At 44.2% G+C, this 16962-nt stretch overlaps 1 protein-coding gene across 2 annotated transcripts; it reads left to right on the plus strand.

Annotated features, from left to right (window-relative positions):
* The first annotated feature begins 2200 nt into the window (after nucleotides 1-2200).
* On the plus strand, nucleotides 2201-14895 carry ATF5 (activating transcription factor 5). 2 transcript variants are annotated; one of them, XM_075846127.1, is made up of 4 exons: nucleotides 2201-2372; nucleotides 7668-7827; nucleotides 10146-10418; nucleotides 11180-14895. In XM_075846127.1, the coding sequence occupies exons 3-4, from the start codon at nucleotides 10241-10243 to the stop codon at nucleotides 11938-11940; spliced, it is 939 nt and encodes a 312-aa protein (XP_075702242.1). In that variant the 5' UTR covers nucleotides 2201-2372; nucleotides 7668-7827; nucleotides 10146-10240; the 3' UTR covers nucleotides 11941-14895. The 2 variants fall into 2 exon arrangements, with proteins under 2 accessions (XP_075702242.1, XP_075702243.1); XM_075846128.1 differs by lacking the exon at nucleotides 7668-7827.
* The last annotated feature ends 2067 nt before the right edge of the window (nucleotides 14896-16962 follow it).

A 16962-nucleotide genomic window follows, 5' to 3' on the forward strand; every position in this document is an offset into this window, starting at 1 on the left:
GGCAGCTAGAGTGTGCCTCCATGAACAGTGGCAGCTAGAGTGTGCCCCCATGAACAGTGTCAGCCAGAGTGTGCGCCCATTAACAGTGTCAGTAAGAGTGTGCCCCCCATTAACAGTGTCAGGAAGAGTGTGCTCCCATGAACAGTGTCAGTAAGAGTGTGCTCCCATGAACAGTGTCAGTAAGATTGTGCTCCCATGAACAGTATCAGTGTGCCCGCAAGAACAGTGTCAGCCAGAGTGTGTGCCCCCATAAACAGTGTCAGCCAGAGGGTGCACCCCCATAAACAGTGGCAGCTAGAGTGTGCCTCCATGAACAGTGTCAGCCAGAGTGTGCGCCCATTAACAGTGTCAGTAAGAGTGTGCTCCCCATGAACAGTGTCAGTAAGAGTGTGCCCCCCATGAACAGTGTCAGACAGAGTGTGCCCCCCATTAATATTGAATCCTGGAGATGGGTCCCATTGACAATGCCCCCATACCAAGTGTCAGATAGAGGGCCACCCTCATTAATAGTCACAGCCAATGAGTGACCCCATAAACAATGCCAGACAATGAGTGTTTCCATTAACAGTACAAGCCAATATGTCTCAAGAAAAAAAATTCACTTTCGCCTTCTCCTGTCCTTCTGACTGTTCCTCAGGAAAATGTCCCGCTCGGTGGAATAGTCCGTAACTCCACTTTTTTTAAAGACTTCTAGACAATTAAGGACATTGACAAGTGTGAGATATATAAATTACTAAAAGAACATTCCTAGAACAATATGGTATCGATTAATGTCTTTATCTTCCTCTTCTTTTAAGTTATGTTTGTGGGAAAGGTGAATGACATCCAATATGGCCGCCATCACAGGTCTCGTATATTTCCTATACTCCCGAATGATAAATCTGCCTAACTAGATGACAACCGAAGTGCCACAAAAAAGTAATCACTCGGATGCGGAGTAGTGCCGGTGCACATATAGGCGGTCACGTAACTTTCCCCGGTGTTACTTACTTGTAGATGATGCTAAATAAAAGAAGAAAAAACACACAAGGCGCACATAGCGCATCATCCAATTTAAAGGTAAGGGATAATGTAATCGGCTCCGCGGATCTGCTTAGGTTGTGTTGAGAGCACAACGTCCACTAGAACTTTCCTCGATGTAGGGGCTGCAGCGTGGGTCCCGATCTGGGCGACTAGCGTCCAAAGGTACATGCACAAATTGAAGGGTAACAGGAGAAAAAGGTCGGATTTGACCCTTTGGTGCATCCCGGTTTCTGTTAGATAAGGATTAGTGTCACACTCCGATGATATGTTCAGTAGTTTTATTGAAAAAACATATAAAACGCGACGCGTTTCGAAGCTGGTCTGCCTTCTTTCTAAGGCCAATATAACCGCAACACTTATCAGAGGGCCCATGTAAATCTATATCTTGTCATCTGATAAGAAGTGTTGCAATTACATTGGCCTGAGAAAGAAGCCGGTCCGGCTTTGAAACGCGTCGCCTTTTATATATTTTTTTATCAATGAACCTACCGGATATATCATCGGTGTGTAACTTGTAGACGAGGATGACTCAATCTCTTCGGGTCTGTTCACACGTCCCCTTTTAGTTTAGGGAGAGATGCACGTTGCATAGACAAGATAATACAGAGTTGCTTCGCATACTAACAAATTATCTAAAAAAAAGTACATTTCAGATACAAAAAAATAACAAAACGTTTTTGCAAAGTCCTAAAGCTGAAGTTCGCACGTTATAGTGCACAGTAACACAATCACAAGTGTTTCGAGGAAAGCAAAAAAAAAAAAAGTTTGCATTTTTCCAGTCATCTGACCCTCCCGGCTCGCAGGCCGCACCCATCACACGGTGAACCTCTGCCCGGACGCCCAATGAGCTGCAAGCTCCCATAAACTCAGTGACCTGGAGAATCGACACCTCCCTCCAGGCTGATGCAATTCTGTTGCAATCTATGCATGTCACATTTCTATACGAAAATAGTCCCTGTAAATCTTACCGTACAGCTCAAAAGATACAAAATACAAATAAAAAATATATCATATACAAGTAAAAATGACATAGTGAGTGAGCAGCAGAAATGATCCTGCGGGAGTCGTGGGGTGACATGTAAACTCTGCGGTAACCGGTCCGGATCTGCTGACACGGAGATGTGTGGGTGTGTGGGATCTGCGGAGGGATACGCAGCCAGTGCTGATGTCATCTCTGGCGTTTACACCATAGCCACTGCGAAGAGAGAAGCCATATCCTGGCAGCAGCTCGATCTTAGTTACACACCGCTCTCGCACATGAGTCACCATGGCTTTCTAAACCCGCACGACCACAAAACAAGTGTGCGACTGCACTTGTGCTGCAACTACAACACAACTGCAAACATGGCGTAAGTGGTTTCTATTTCTATAGCCTTATAGGATACTAATTGGTTAATCTTAAATCACATGGCAATGTTTTTGGCACATGGTTAAGAAATATTTTCATTGATCTCTACCAGGCCCAGATTTTTTTAATTTGCAATTTTTTTTATGTATCTATAAAATTGTATAATATGCACACACACACACACACACACACACACACACACACACACACACACACACACACACACACACACACACACACACACACACACACACACACACACACACCTACCATCCCCAAGAATATGTAGGTTTAGAGCCAGTTCTGGGTGTATGTGCAGCGTAGGTTCCCACCTCATAGATGTCGCCTTGTCGTGGCAGGTGGGCTCACACAATTTGATCAAAATGTTCGCTAAGAACCTCCCTATTGTAAGTAGATTTAGCAGTAATGCATATTTATATATATTTAGTGGCTTAGGTGACATTAGTGTTCGCAGGGCGCGGTCGCCATTTTCTTGTATGATATATATTATATACACACACACACACACACACACACACACACACATTACTAATCAGTTGGTAATATTATTTGCAGTATTTTTACACTGAATTATTTGTGACGATGTTACACGTCAACATTGTCGGATTTATTGCACATGCCATTTGCTGCGACATCCATAGGGTTGTATTAGTGGCGATAAATGACATTGCACTGCGATCTACCACGTTTGCAAAGTGTGGCACATAATATCGCCTGGGATCCCTAAATAGAAATTCCTACAGACCACGCTCTGGGCTTTGACGTCCCGCTTTTCTGTTATGAAACGGGACTGTATTAGATAAGGTGTCTGAATAACGCTGACGCCGTCCAACACACGCGGATCATTTGCAGGGAGAAAGGGTCGAATGTGATCGTATCCGTATTTCAATCCAGAGTTAGATCTCTAAAGGGTTAAAACGGAAGGTCATGTGATGGCTGTGGATTCGGTATATCGGTGTATATGTGGGATATCAGGGCCTGACATCGTCGTGTGCTCTGGAACAGACAGATCAGATGCACGGGTTCTGCAGAATCCCCTAGGGAATGATTGACAGCACATTTCCCTAAGAGATTGTGCAGCAGCTGTGACACTAATTACAAAATCAACGTGTGTATTCATTATATATATATATATGCACTGCGGGTGATCTGCAAATTTTGCTGGACGATTTACGGTTTAGAGAGTCTCTGTCACCAGATTATAAGTGCCCTGTCCCCTACATAAGGAGATCGGCGCTGTAATGTAGGTGACAGCAGTGCTTTTTATTTAGAGAAACAATCTGTTTTCACCACTTTATGAGCGATTTTAGATTTATGCTAATGAGTTTCTTAATGCCCAACTGGGTGTGTTTTTACTTTAGACCAAGTGGGCGTTGTACAGGGGAGTGTATGACGCTGACCAATCAGTGACGAATCAGTGACCAATCAGCGTCATACACTTCTCTTCATTCATTTACTCTGCAGATAGTGATATAGTTATATCACTATGTGCAGTCACATAAACACACTATAACATTACTGCAGTGTCCTGACAGTGAATATACATTACCTCCAGCCAGGACGTGATGTGTATTCAGAATCCTGACACTTCTGTAGCGTCTCTGTGAGATTTACAGCAAGGCTAACAAAATCTCGCGAGATTACGTTGTAACCTGTCATTTCAAACGAGATTACGTTTGCCTTGCTGGAATCTCACAGAAAAGATTCAGAAGTGTCAGGATTCTGAATACACATCACGTCCTGGCTGGAGGTGATGTATATTCATTATCAGGACACTGCAGTAATGTTATAGTGTGTGTATGTAGCTGCACATAACGATATAGCTATATCGCTAGTGCAGTGTAAATGAATAGAGAGAAGTGTATGACGCTGATTGGTCACTGATTGGTCAGCGTCATACACTCCTCTGTACAACGCCCACTTGGTCTAAAGTAAAAACACGCCCACTTGGGCATTAAGAAATTCATTAGCATAAATCTAAAAATCGCTCATAAAGTGGTAAAAATAGATCGTTTTTCTAAATAAAAAGCACTGCTGTCACCTACATTACAGCGCCGATCTCCTTATGTAGGGGACAGGGCACTTATAATCTGGTGACCGCCTCTTTAAGATTCATGTCGTGTGTTTTGCAGCAATTTTTGAAAAAATCATGGAAAAACGCCAACATGACTGCGAGGTGTGAATAAACCATAACCCAGTCAGGCACCTTCTGACGGATACTAAGCAGGTGCCTGCTCTCTCCAAAAAATACGAGAAGCGTAGTAGACCTATTTTGCATATGTGCAAAATTCCTAAAGGAGAGGTTTTCCTTCTTGTATATGTTGTACAATCCCTTTTTGTTAGTGGAGTCCCCAGAAAATAAACTGATCAGAGGATATCACACTGCTAGGATCTAGTGATCAGCTGTAATCTGTGGTAAAAGGGCTGAATTTCCCCTGCAGCACCACCGCAGGGGAAATGAAGCATTACATGGTGCCAGGTCCTCCAGAACGAGTGATGCTCTTTGTAGCCGTTCTCTACTCTATTAGACGAGGATCCTTAAAGAGAGACTCCCATCTAGTAACTCAGAATACTCTCAAGGGGAATTTAAAAATGATTTTTTTTTTAAACCAAACAACCCCTTTAAAGCATTAGAAGTCAATTAAAAATTAAAAATATAAATTTCAAAATATAATAAAAATAAATAAAAATAATATTATTTAAATAATCAATTTTAGAAAAAATTAATAACAATAATAAATATTTTTTATTATATTTATTATCGTCACCTAAAAAAGTTACAATATGACTGGGCCGATGTTTGGGACCCCAGATGGCCTTAATATTCCAGTGCACCCCCTCAGTTCTAGTCCAGTGATTAAGATCAAGGTGTTATATGTACATCAGAGATCTCCCCCAGATCAGAAATAAGGCTGGGTTCACACACCGCGCCGCAAAACTCGTCAAAAATGGCCCAAAATGCCTCCCATTGATTTCCATGGGAGGCGGAGGCGTCTTTTTCCCGTGAGCGGTAAAACCGTCTCGCGGGAGAAAGAAGCGACATGCCCTATCTTTGGCCGTTTACGCCTCTGACCTCCCATTGACTTCAATGGGAGGCAGAGAAAGCGTATTTCGCTGCGTTTTATGCCCGCGGTGCTCAATGGCCGCGGGTGAAAAACGCATCGAAAAATCGGCGTGCAGGCAGAGGCAAATTCCGCTGGCAAAAAACTCAGTGTGAACAGAGCCTAATTACTATTGTAAATAATATTGTTCTCGACTTGAACCATCTGCAGCAGCTCAGCCCCCGGGGGCTTAATTTACTGTTGTTTTTCGTGGACCAAGGAAGATCCCAGGAGAGATGTTAGATGCAGGAGATGTTTGGAGCTGTCAGGGAACATAACCGGCTCTTCACCCTATTCGCCTACATGTTATACAGGTCATAAATCCCCCTCCACCTGCTTCTTTACTACTTCAAGATGGACATCCCGATGTGGCCCTTGACTTCATCTGAGGGTCACACATAACACACAGTGTCCCATGTCCCAGCATGTGAGGCCGGCCAGTGCACGCAGTTGTGTACTGTACAATACCCAGATGGAAAAAAGGGCCAGGGGAACCTGTTTGAGCACCTGAGGGCCAAATACGGCCCCAGGGCTGCCACTGTTTTGTAAAATGACAAACCCTGTTGCTTTGGGTTTCTATGACGGGATTTCAGCAATGTATAGACATACATACAGTAAACACTCATTTCTAACATACAGAGCAACATGCCTGGACATTGCAGAGTTTTCTCGTAAACTACATTGCACAACCGGGGGCGAGAACCAGGCGATTTTACCAATGAATGAAAAAAAAAAATGAATCTGCTCGAACGTGAACATCAGAAAAACAAGATTTATAGAACAAAGTTACAAAGTATTCCGTATCGTTTCTTAATAATGTGGCCACTAGGTGTCAGTATTCAACTGCCATGTATGTATTTATAGATTGTATGGAGGCCGCCATCTATGATCTGTTTAGATATATGTATGTATGTATATATAGTCCCTGTGTGTGGATCAGTGCTGCTGTTTCACACCTTTTGGCTTGTAATATAACGCAGTATGTCACTAAAGACATGTCATGTCCCCGGTGTCACTTTGCTCTGTGGCGTTAATCACTCGATTGTTCTGGAGCATACAATGAGCAAACGGCTGAAAAAAGACGTTCGATCAAATATTGTGCAGGTGTCCGCCGGGATTCTAAATTGTAAAAGATAAGAAAATAAACTAGAATGGTCTAAAAATATATAAAATGAGTAAAAAAAAAAAAAAAAGAGACAAAAACTGCAGAATCATAAAATTATAAACCAATTTGTAAATACAAGTCCTTGAGTCGTCCTCTCCTGCCTGGTCGGTATAAATTCTATCCTAGTTCTGTTTCCGGGAAAGCTGGGTGACTATTAACATGGCTGAGATGACGTCACTACGGGGTGCACAGGTAGCAGTTAAATGTTTTGACAGAGGGAGGGGACTCCCGCGGTATCCTATCGACAGCCTGCGAACGCAATCGGCAGTTGCCGAAGGGTTGCCATGGCAGCCGACGCTGGCTATATGCCAAAGGCATGGCCTAATAGATTGCCTGTCAGTTTTACACGGACAGGCAATAATACTTTAGTATACTAAGTATACCATTATATCTGTGATCCAAAGATCGCATTGTGAAGTCCCCTGGTGGGACTAAAAAAAATAAATAAAAAAAAATATGAAAAAAAAACGATAAATAAAATGCATTTACATTTTGAAAAAAAAAAAAAAAAAAAAAGTGGGTTTTATTAAAAGAGGGATTTAAAAAAAAAAAAAAATAATACCCATACATGGTATGGCTGGGATCGTAATGACCCAAAAAATTAAAGACGTTAGTTAAACCACATGGTAAACGCCGTACAAAATAAAAACGCAAACAACGCCGAAATACTAATATAACTAATAATATTAAGAACAAAATAGGCCTAGGCTCATTAAAGGGTTAAAGATCATATATAAAAAAAAAAAAAGTGATACATTAAATACTATTTTTTTTTTTTTATTTTTTTTTTTCCCTTTTGGAGATATTTGCTATACTGAAAATACACAGGATTACACCCAAATTCCTCAAAAATCAGACACAATGAGGCCACGGAGGAGTCAGCCAATCACAGCCAGTCTCTCGTGTCCTGTAGGGATTTTAAATGACTGAGTATTCCTATGGCAAGGAACGGGTTAATTGTGGGTGGGGAGATTCTGTGTTCGGTGATGATGTCATCTCTGGATTACAGTATACAAGTTTAGCCTCTGTACGCTGGGACTCATATCCCGATCGCGGCTCAGACACCGTTAGATCTTCGCTGGAGAGTGATCATGGCTTTCTAAATCTGCAAGACCACAAAACAAGCGTGCTCTGCACTTGTGCCGCCCCCGAACTTCTGCAAAGATGGAGTAAGTACTGCAAAAATGAGACCACGTTATTTTTTTTATATATATATATGTTTGTTTTTTTAATAAACATTTGGAATGATTATAATGTAGGCGGGATAACAGACGGGATGATAGGAGTTTGTATCTCAAATTTCGAGAACCTGGCTGGTTTTGATGTTTTTTTTATTTTTTATTATGTATATTATATTATTATTATTATATTTGGTTGTTATTATACATTTTTAAAATTATATATATATATATATATTTATTTTTTTTTGAAAGGACAATGTAATATTATTGTATACATTGTATGATGCTGCTCCAGTATACGGTGCTTTTGTAAATTGGTGGTTTAGCGTAGCTTCTCCTGCGGACAATTCAAAAAATGATTCATTCCATTGGGTATTGCACTGCCCCTTTTATGCTTTTTTAGTGGTGTTTATATTTTTGCCGAATTTTTCAAAACTTTCTGATGTAAATGATTCTAAATAAACAAGAACATAAAATAGAACATTTGCTGCACCGGGACTTCTGCTCAGGCTCCACCTGAACCATCTGCGCCAGCTCAGTCCCCGGGGGTTTAATTTACACTTGTTTTTCATGGACTAGAACAATCAGTCCCTGAGGAGAGTTTAGAGATAAGTGGAACTTACAGTAAACGCAGCAGGTTGGGTCCGATGAAGGAAGGAGCACGGAAAGTAGACAATGCATGTTCCAAATAGAAAGCGAGGTCGATACATAAAATATGAAGATATGTTCTGCAAATGACTTCTAACCCGTTTGAACAGTTATTGATTTATTAAAAATGTCAAATTAGTTTTTTTTTAAAAATGTAAATCTGATTTCTTTGGCTTTTTAAAATATTTATAGGTTGCCCTATATTTCTGTCAAACTTCCATGTCAGAGAAAAGGGTCTGCTTTTTTCAGCAACAGCGCCACTTCAGTTTATAGGCTGTGTCTGGAATTGCAAGTCAGCCCCAATCACTTGACTGGGGATGAGGTGCAATGCCAGACACAGCCCCTGGATGAGAGTGGCGCTGTTGATGAAAAAAAAAAAAAAGGGAAGCATTTTTTTTTTCTTTAAAGGGGTTCTTCATTGCCGCAATTTCTAACCATGCACCCATATAGTTGTGACTTTCAGCTGCACCCTCATAGTAAACGACTAAGTCTTCTTAGGATACGTTTTATGCCGCAAGAATGTCATTACCTGCATCTATTCTCTATGAAACTACAGACGTACGTGTAGAGATCAGGTCATATAGAGGCAGTAGATAAACATGGGGTAATCCGCCTGATTCTCACTGCAGGGGGCGCCATTCCAGTGGGCAAACCTGAGGGCATAAAAAGCGATGTGCTGCATTGTATTTTTTTGCACTGAATTTACCCACCGAGATATAAGCAGGCAATAGAGTCTGCAGTAGGTCCCATGCCACCCCCACCCTCTGAACGGAGACAAAATTGCCTGCTCAGACAATCTTAGTTTCCATGTTTTGTTTTTTTTGCGGCTGGAGTGTCAAAACGGCATCTTTGTTCTATATCCAACATATCATTCACAATGGGGGAAAAAAAAAATTGAGAGATTTGCTGATCCAGCGATTGACACTAGGCAGTATTCGACCTGCTGGCGCCCTCTATCTGCAGCTTTGTAAATATGTTGCAAACATGTTAGCATTGAAGTGGTTATTGAATAACCGCCTCGGTTAAACATAGACCTTGCTGTATCCTTTCCCAGAGACCAGTTTCCTGGAACTATGACCTTTCATCTTCAGATCATATAACCGGTGGCCGGTAGATCCAGAACAGGTGTCAGTTTGAGCAAAGTTTCCCCAAGTACCCCTGGGAGGCCATGCTTTGAGGCTTGTCTTAAAGGCACAGGTCTAATTTTTCTTTTGTCCCATCGCAAAGATTTTACATTTGAAATAGAAAAAGATTTAAGCCGACTGATCCATAAAAATTTTTGGGATTTTCTTTTTGAATTTTCGTCAAAGCCCGTTCTAATCCTGCCCCCTGACTGTACAACATTGGTGGTGCGTTCTGCTCCGGGTTGAGGAATAGTAGAGTGTAGTGATAACTTCCTCCGACCTGCACCTCCCTGAACGCTATGGCCGGGACTGAACAGTCATTTTTGTCGTGTGATGCTCGGCACAAGGACAATTTTAGGACAACCCTGTATCGCAGATGTGTTGAGTTGCACACATTGTAATTCTATAGGTGAAACCGTTGCAAGACTTCAGATGTCTAAAAGTCACCGTGTAGACAAGGCTATGGTATATACTAATCAGATTATTGCACCGTGAATGAGGCGACAAAAATAATATGTCTCCCGTCTGTTGCAGGTCTTTTATCCCCTCTGCACCTTCCGCTGTCATCTCCAGCTGGAATCGTGCTCCCGAACAGTTCTCCGGCCTAAACCTGAATAATTCTGGTCGAAATGTCTCTCCTGGCGGCTTTGAATCTGGACCTGGAGATGTCGATGTTGCCAGTTAGCACGCTGCACTGGCGGGCGGATCTCCTTAAGATCCCTGCTCATGGAAATCACTATGAACAGCTTCCTGCGCACATGGAGGACGGGGTGAATTTGCACGGGGCTGGAGGAGGATGCCTGGCAGGTAAATGGACATCGCAGCAAAAATAAACTTCTAGCTCATGTTTCTGGGTCCCGGGTTCTTCTATCTGTCCCGGGTTCAAACAAAGAATGACGACCGCTGCCAAAACGGGGAAGAAATTGAAGCTCCTGGGCCCAATGAAAAACATGTACCAGGACCCCCAATCTGCCATATGCCATTTATAATACTGGTATCTTTTTTTTTTGTGGAAGAGGGGCCTTTTGACCGCCACAAGAACAAGGACCTGGGTGCAAATGCTATATCTGCACCCCCCTATAGCTATGCCCCTATGCCCCTGACTGCTCCGATATGTATTCACTACAATGCATACCACCTCTCCTGACAGGTCTGTTTTAATAAATACTTGCATTCCACTTCTGAAACAGTTTCTCTGGGTTGTGACATTCCTCTGTAATTCCTCCTATAAATGTATTAATAAATTGACCTTCTGGGTGTTACCATTGTCCTTGTCAAAGGGGCGTGTCCCTATAGTCTCACTCTCTCGGCACGGATTGGACAGTGTCAGTCTGTGTAGGGACACACCCCCAACTGGTAACTCCCACTTGTCAGTTTATTTATACATTTCTATGAGGAATAACAGAGGGACGGCACAATGTAAAGTACAAGATGTCCCAGAATTGTTATTTCATTGGGAATACATGTATCTACTATAACAGACATGTCAGACTTCTTAAGTATAATGATACGTTTTTAACTTTTTCCCTTCAATAAACCAATCTTGACCTCTATGTATTTTTTTACAGGGGATGGATTCACGGACTGGATGACGGAAAGGGTGGACTTTTCATGTTTCCTGCCAGCAGTGGCGGATCCATCCTTGTTAGGGCCTCCTGCCCCGGACTTGGAGGTCATGGCGACACTCCTGAAGAAGGAGTTGGAGCAGATGGAAGATTATTTCCTGGAGGAGACCCTCTCCCCTGGGCTTCCAATGCCCCATGATCAAGTGGCCCCCAGCACCCCGCCTTCTCATGAAGTCCACTTCCTCTTCCCAACACCTGACCAACAACTCAGCGATAGAAGAGTGGAGTTCCAGACCTACGTGGCAGAAACACCAGCTCCTGCCCCCGTGGCACTGGACACACTAGATTCTGGATGTCTTGAGCTCCTGAATCTATACCCAGATGTTTCAAGTGATTTCCCTGGAGAAAATCAGCAGGATTTTATGGTAATTAACACCCCTGACCCGCCAGCACAATCCAAACAACTCAACAGGCCTTCCCCGTATGACCGCCCCACCACTTCAGCCGCCAGCTGCAGCACCTCACACCAACCCAAAGGTGACCGCAAGCAGAAGAAGAGAGACCAGAACAAGACAGCAGCCCTCCGATACCGTCAACGGAAACGGGCAGAATACGACCAATTGGATGAAGAATGTCAAATCCTCGAAGTCCGCAACAGAGAGCTGAAGGAAAAGTCGGATTCAATCGAAAGAGAAATCCAATATGTCAAAGATCTTCTCATCGAGGTCTACAAGGCCAGGAGTCAAAGACTCCGCAACAACTAGATGTGGAAAAACACAAACTTTATCTGGAAACCACGATCCAGCCTCGAACACCGGACATTAAATTGTAAAAATAATTTTGGGTCCTCAAAAAGATCGGGCAATTATGTACGTTAAAAAAATTTCAAAAATCTACAGCGCCGCCTGCTGGCATGCCAGTCATTGCTTGTAGTAGTCTTTCCATACATGACACATGGGTAGTACCAAGGCAAACTGACTAAGGGCTCGTCCACACGTAACGGAATTGCTGCGTCTGTTCGTCCGGAATTGCGGACGGAAAATACGCAGCAGGATACAGTCGCAACAAAGTGGATGAGATTGAACAAATCTCATCCGCACGCGGCGTAAAATTTCCGAGCAGAAATTGACCTGCGTTGCGTATTTTTTCAGATCACAGAGAAAAACACAACAAAATCCAGTTATAGGATAGGCGGCGAATGATTCAAGCCGGTGACACGGACACGCTGACTTTATGAATGTGATGTAGTCAGACACTAAAGTTGTTGTTTTTCCCATCATGAATAGCTATAGCTTTGTGAGTGGATATGTCAATAGGTTGAGGTTTTTTTTGGAATAAAATTGTCCATCATATTGTTTGGTGCAACTTTCTAAATACATTTTATTAAAAATTCTTTTCACTTTTTGAGATACAGCTGCTTTGTATCCTGGAGCTGCTGTATCGTTCGCTAAGACCTGAACCCGTCAGCTCCGCGGGACTGACAGGTTCAGTGACAGCGGTTCCTGCGTGTCTCTGACACTTAGGATCCACCTGTTATCGATCACATCTAAGTTATGAACTCTCAGAGATACGCAGGACCCGCTGACACCGAAACCCGTCAGTCACGGGCTGAGCTGACGGATACAGGTTTAGGTGCTAGATACATCTGCTCTGTATACAGGATACAAAGCAGCTGTATCTGAAAAAGTAAAAATTATTTGTAATAAAACCTATTTTCATACACCCCATTAGGGAATTCTGGGCAATAGAGGGGGGTCCTGTGTTCAGGGTCCTCATCTCTTGGTCGGAGTAGAGAGCGGTTACAAAGAGCGTCTCTCTCTCTGGAGGACCTGTCCCGTATTACACAGACAACACACTGCTATGAATGGACACTGTGTAATACTTCATTTCTCCTGTGGTGGCGCTGCAGGGAAACACCGGCCGATTTTGGCCTGTGCAGCGAGCGCCGATCAATGAGACAGCTCGTTGATCGGCGCTCGTTTGATCCGGTCACACGGAGCTATGCATGGGGACGAGCGGTCGTTACTCCGATCGCTCGCCCCCATACGTTATTATCATGTCGGCAGCGTGTCTATTAATACCTACATCTACATGGTCACGTGGTGCACGATCTCGCAAACCTTTATTGCAAATTGATTGTTTGTAAATGACGTGTGACCCAAGGCTGGCCATAGATGTAAAAATGTCCCCCTATCCGACCAGCATTCCGATACGTTTCATTTTTTGGGTTGCCGGTTATTAAAGGGGCACACGCTGATAAAAAGCTACAACGATGGGATGGACAATCCATGTAAATAATCGTTCCGTCTGACGTGTATCTTCTCATCTGGTTTACCTCTATGGTCGTAGCATTGATCACTAAGGCCTCATGCACATGACCGTAGCCATGTGCACGGCCGTGATTTCCGGGTCGGCCAGCCGCGGGGTGTCACCCGCGAGCAACCCGCAAATCGCGGGTCGTGCACATGGCCGCGTCCATTATTTCCTATGAGCCTGGACCGCAGAACACGGCCGTAATAAGACTTGCCCGTTCTTTCTGTGGTCCGGGCTCCTGGGCCATGCACGGACCTTGGAAACCACGGTCGTGTGCATGGGCCCATATAAATGAATGGGGCCGCAATTCTCCCGCGGCCTCATGCACACGACCGTATTGGTTTTGCAGTCCACAAAACCACAGGTCCGTTGCGATCCATTGGACCGCAAAAAACATTTGTGTATCTGTGTGTCATCAGGACTCACAACAAGTCACCTGTATTGGTGAATCCACAAATCCGGACCGTAAAAATGACTTGTCCTAAATTTTTGCAGTCTGGATTTGCGGCCCCCACACAGATCCGTGTAAACTACACTCGTGTGTATGGGGCCATAGAAATGAATGGGTCTGCAATTTATCCGCGAAAACGTGGCTAAATTGCGGCCATAATACCACGGTCGTGTGTACGAGGCTTTAGTAGAATCTTACAGCAGCTCCTAGACTGTCCTGACCAATAGGGAAATATTTCCATCCAGGTCACTAGTAACCGCCATTACATCTACGGCCGTCTTAAGTCGTTCAGTACACGACAGAAATGAGACAGTCAGATCAGGTATTTTCTTGGGTGCACATCTTTAAAAGGGTTGTACAGGGTTAGAAAAACTTGACTCCTTTCTAGAAACAGCGCCACACCTGTCTGTGGCTGTTTGTGGTATTGCAGCTCAGCTCCATTGAAGGGAATGGGCTTAAGCTGCAGTACCATACACAACCTGTGGACAGGTGTGGTGCTGTTTTCAGCAAAAGCAGCACCGTTTTTCGAATGCTAATCCTTTATTGTTCGACAAACTACCTCAAGTGCAGCTTAAAGTGGCCGCCATTTGTAAAGGTATGATGGTGGGATTGTACATTTTCAGAATTGATTTGTGCACGTTAAGAAAATAAAATAGGACCACGGCTCATTTCCTGTCCCTGAAGATTGGAGGGGTTTTATCATTAATCCACACTTACCAATGAGATGCCAGGTGTCATTGCTTCACCAAGATATAAGCAGCGTCCTGATTGGTTGCCGTTTTTGTCATTGTTTTTTATACCAAATATGCAATGTTACGGAGGTGATTTTATATGGCTTGGGTTACCTTTTCTGGGTTTGACATTGGTGTGATTTAAATGGAGTTGGGTATTGCGGTTCTTTGTAAAAATACAATGTAGTTCTTACAACAACAAATAAATGTTATGTGTCGTCACAGTGACGTCTCGCTGGAAGTCTGATTGCCATGTCCGCCAGTCCACCATATTGACTTAAGGGGGAAATCTACCCAACATTGTTCTTCTGATATGTAAGGGTATGTGCACACACACTAATTACGTCCGTAATTTACGGACGTATTTCGGCCGCAAGTCCCGGACCGAACACAATGCAGGGAGCCGGGCTCCTAGCATCATACTTATGTACGATGCTAGGAGTCCCTGCCTCGCTGCAGGACAACTGTCCCGTATTGTAATCATGTTTTCAGTACGTGACAGTGGTCCTGCAGCGAGGCAGGGACTCCTAGCATCGTACATAAGTATGATGCTAGGAGCCCGGCTCCTTGCACTGTGTTCGGTCCGGGACTTGCGGCCGAAATACGTCCGTAAATTACGGACGTAATTAGTGTGTGTGCACATACCCTAATAGATATATGTCAGAAGAGAACACGAATGGAATCCATGAGCTTGGACCAGATTCAGCACCACTAAGAGAGTCCATGATGTCATCAAGTTTTGATTGGTGGGGGTCCAAACACCAAGACCTCCACCAATTGCTAAATTGAAGCTGCAGAAGGTCTCGTGTGAGCGCTCAGTCGCTTCGTGTCTGTTCGGCTTTTTCAGCGGCTTCGTTCTAGCGATCGGTGGGGGTCTTAGGCCTCATGCACACGACCGTATTTTTTCACACCCGTAAATACTGGCGTAAATACGGGTCCGGTGTCACACGTATTCCACCCGTTTTGCACCAGTATTTACGAACCCGTGCTCGTAAATATGGGTCCGGTGTCACACGTATTCCACCCGTATTTACGAGCACGTTTTTGGCAGCAAAATAGCACTGCACTAATCGGCAGCCCCTTCTCTCTATCAGTGCAGGATAGAGAGAAGGGACAGCCTTTTCTGTAATAAAAGTTAAAGAAATTCATACTTACCCGGCCGTTGTCTTGGTGACGCGTCCCTCTCTTCACATCCAGCCCGACATCCCTGGATGACGCGGCAGTCCATGTGACCGCTGCAGCCTGTGATTGACCTGTGATTGGCTGCAGCGGTCACATGGCCTGAAACGTCATCCAGGACGTCGGCCCGGATGTCGAGAGGGACGCGTCACCAAGGCAACGGGCGGGAGACCGGACTGGAGGAAGCAGGAAGTTGTCGGTAAGTATGAACGTCTTTTATTTTTATTTTTTACAGGATAGGGGATACATGTCTTGTTTATGGCAGAGCGGGGAGATACCTCCCCGCTCTGCCATAGTTTTCATTGTAGTCCCGGCGGTAGTTACGCCACTGGGCTGTGGCCTGCAGACCGGGTAGTCCCCTGACCTCGCCTCACCTCGCAACGCTCCCGTAATCACGGGTGAACACACGCAGCCACCCATGATTACGGGAGCCCCATAGACTTCTATGGGATGCCCGTGCCGTTATTACGGCATGAAATAGGGCATGTTCTATCTTTTTTAACGGCACGGGTACCTTCCCGTGAGCAAACGGGAAGGTACCCGTGGCTAACAGAAGCCTATGAGCCCGTTATTGCGGGTCGTAATAACGACCCGCAATAACGGGTGTTTTTACGGTCGTGTGCATGAGGCCTTAGAGCTCGGACCCCCACCAATCCAAACTTCTGACATGTCACTATTATATCTCACTATGACACGTCAGAAGTTCGTCCGTTAAAAAAAGTGACGTCCGTTAAAAATACAACTCATGTATTCCAATGGGGCCGTTCACACAATCGTTGTTTCACCGGAGCGCGTGGAGGGACATGTCCTATTTTCTTGCGTTTTCACGCATCCCTCCATAGACACCAGTCTAAGGGGGACACGTGATAAGACGTCCCGCACGGGTGCCCCTCGGACGCAGTTTTTCACGTCCGGGGTTGGCTACGTTCGTGTGAATGTAGCCTTAGGCAACTGACTACTCTGCCTATCCCTCAGTGGAGCTAAACAGACGTCTTTTTGATACGGGCAGCCGGTAGAATGATAAAAGCCCCTCTGGATTGGGACAACAGCGTGAATAGCTTAAAATTGGGGCAAAAACGGTGAAGCGAAGTCTTTGCAAAGTTACTCGGCTC

Source organism: Rhinoderma darwinii, chromosome 13, assembly GCF_050947455.1.
Source record: "Rhinoderma darwinii isolate aRhiDar2 chromosome 13, aRhiDar2.hap1, whole genome shotgun sequence".
In the NCBI taxonomy this organism is placed as follows: Eukaryota; Metazoa; Chordata; class Amphibia; order Anura; family Rhinodermatidae; genus Rhinoderma; species Rhinoderma darwinii.

What these genes read in the sequence shown, in the direction of transcription:
- ATF5 (XM_075846127.1), top strand. Translation starts at nt 10,241, where the DNA reads ATGTCTCTCCTGGCGGCTTTGAATCTGGACCTGGAGATGTCGATGTTG. An exon ending in TGGAGGAGGATGCCTGGCAG is followed by an intron (nt 10,419 to 11,179) that starts GTAAATGGACAT and finishes ATTTTTTTACAG; the next exon opens with GGGATGGATTCACGGACTGG.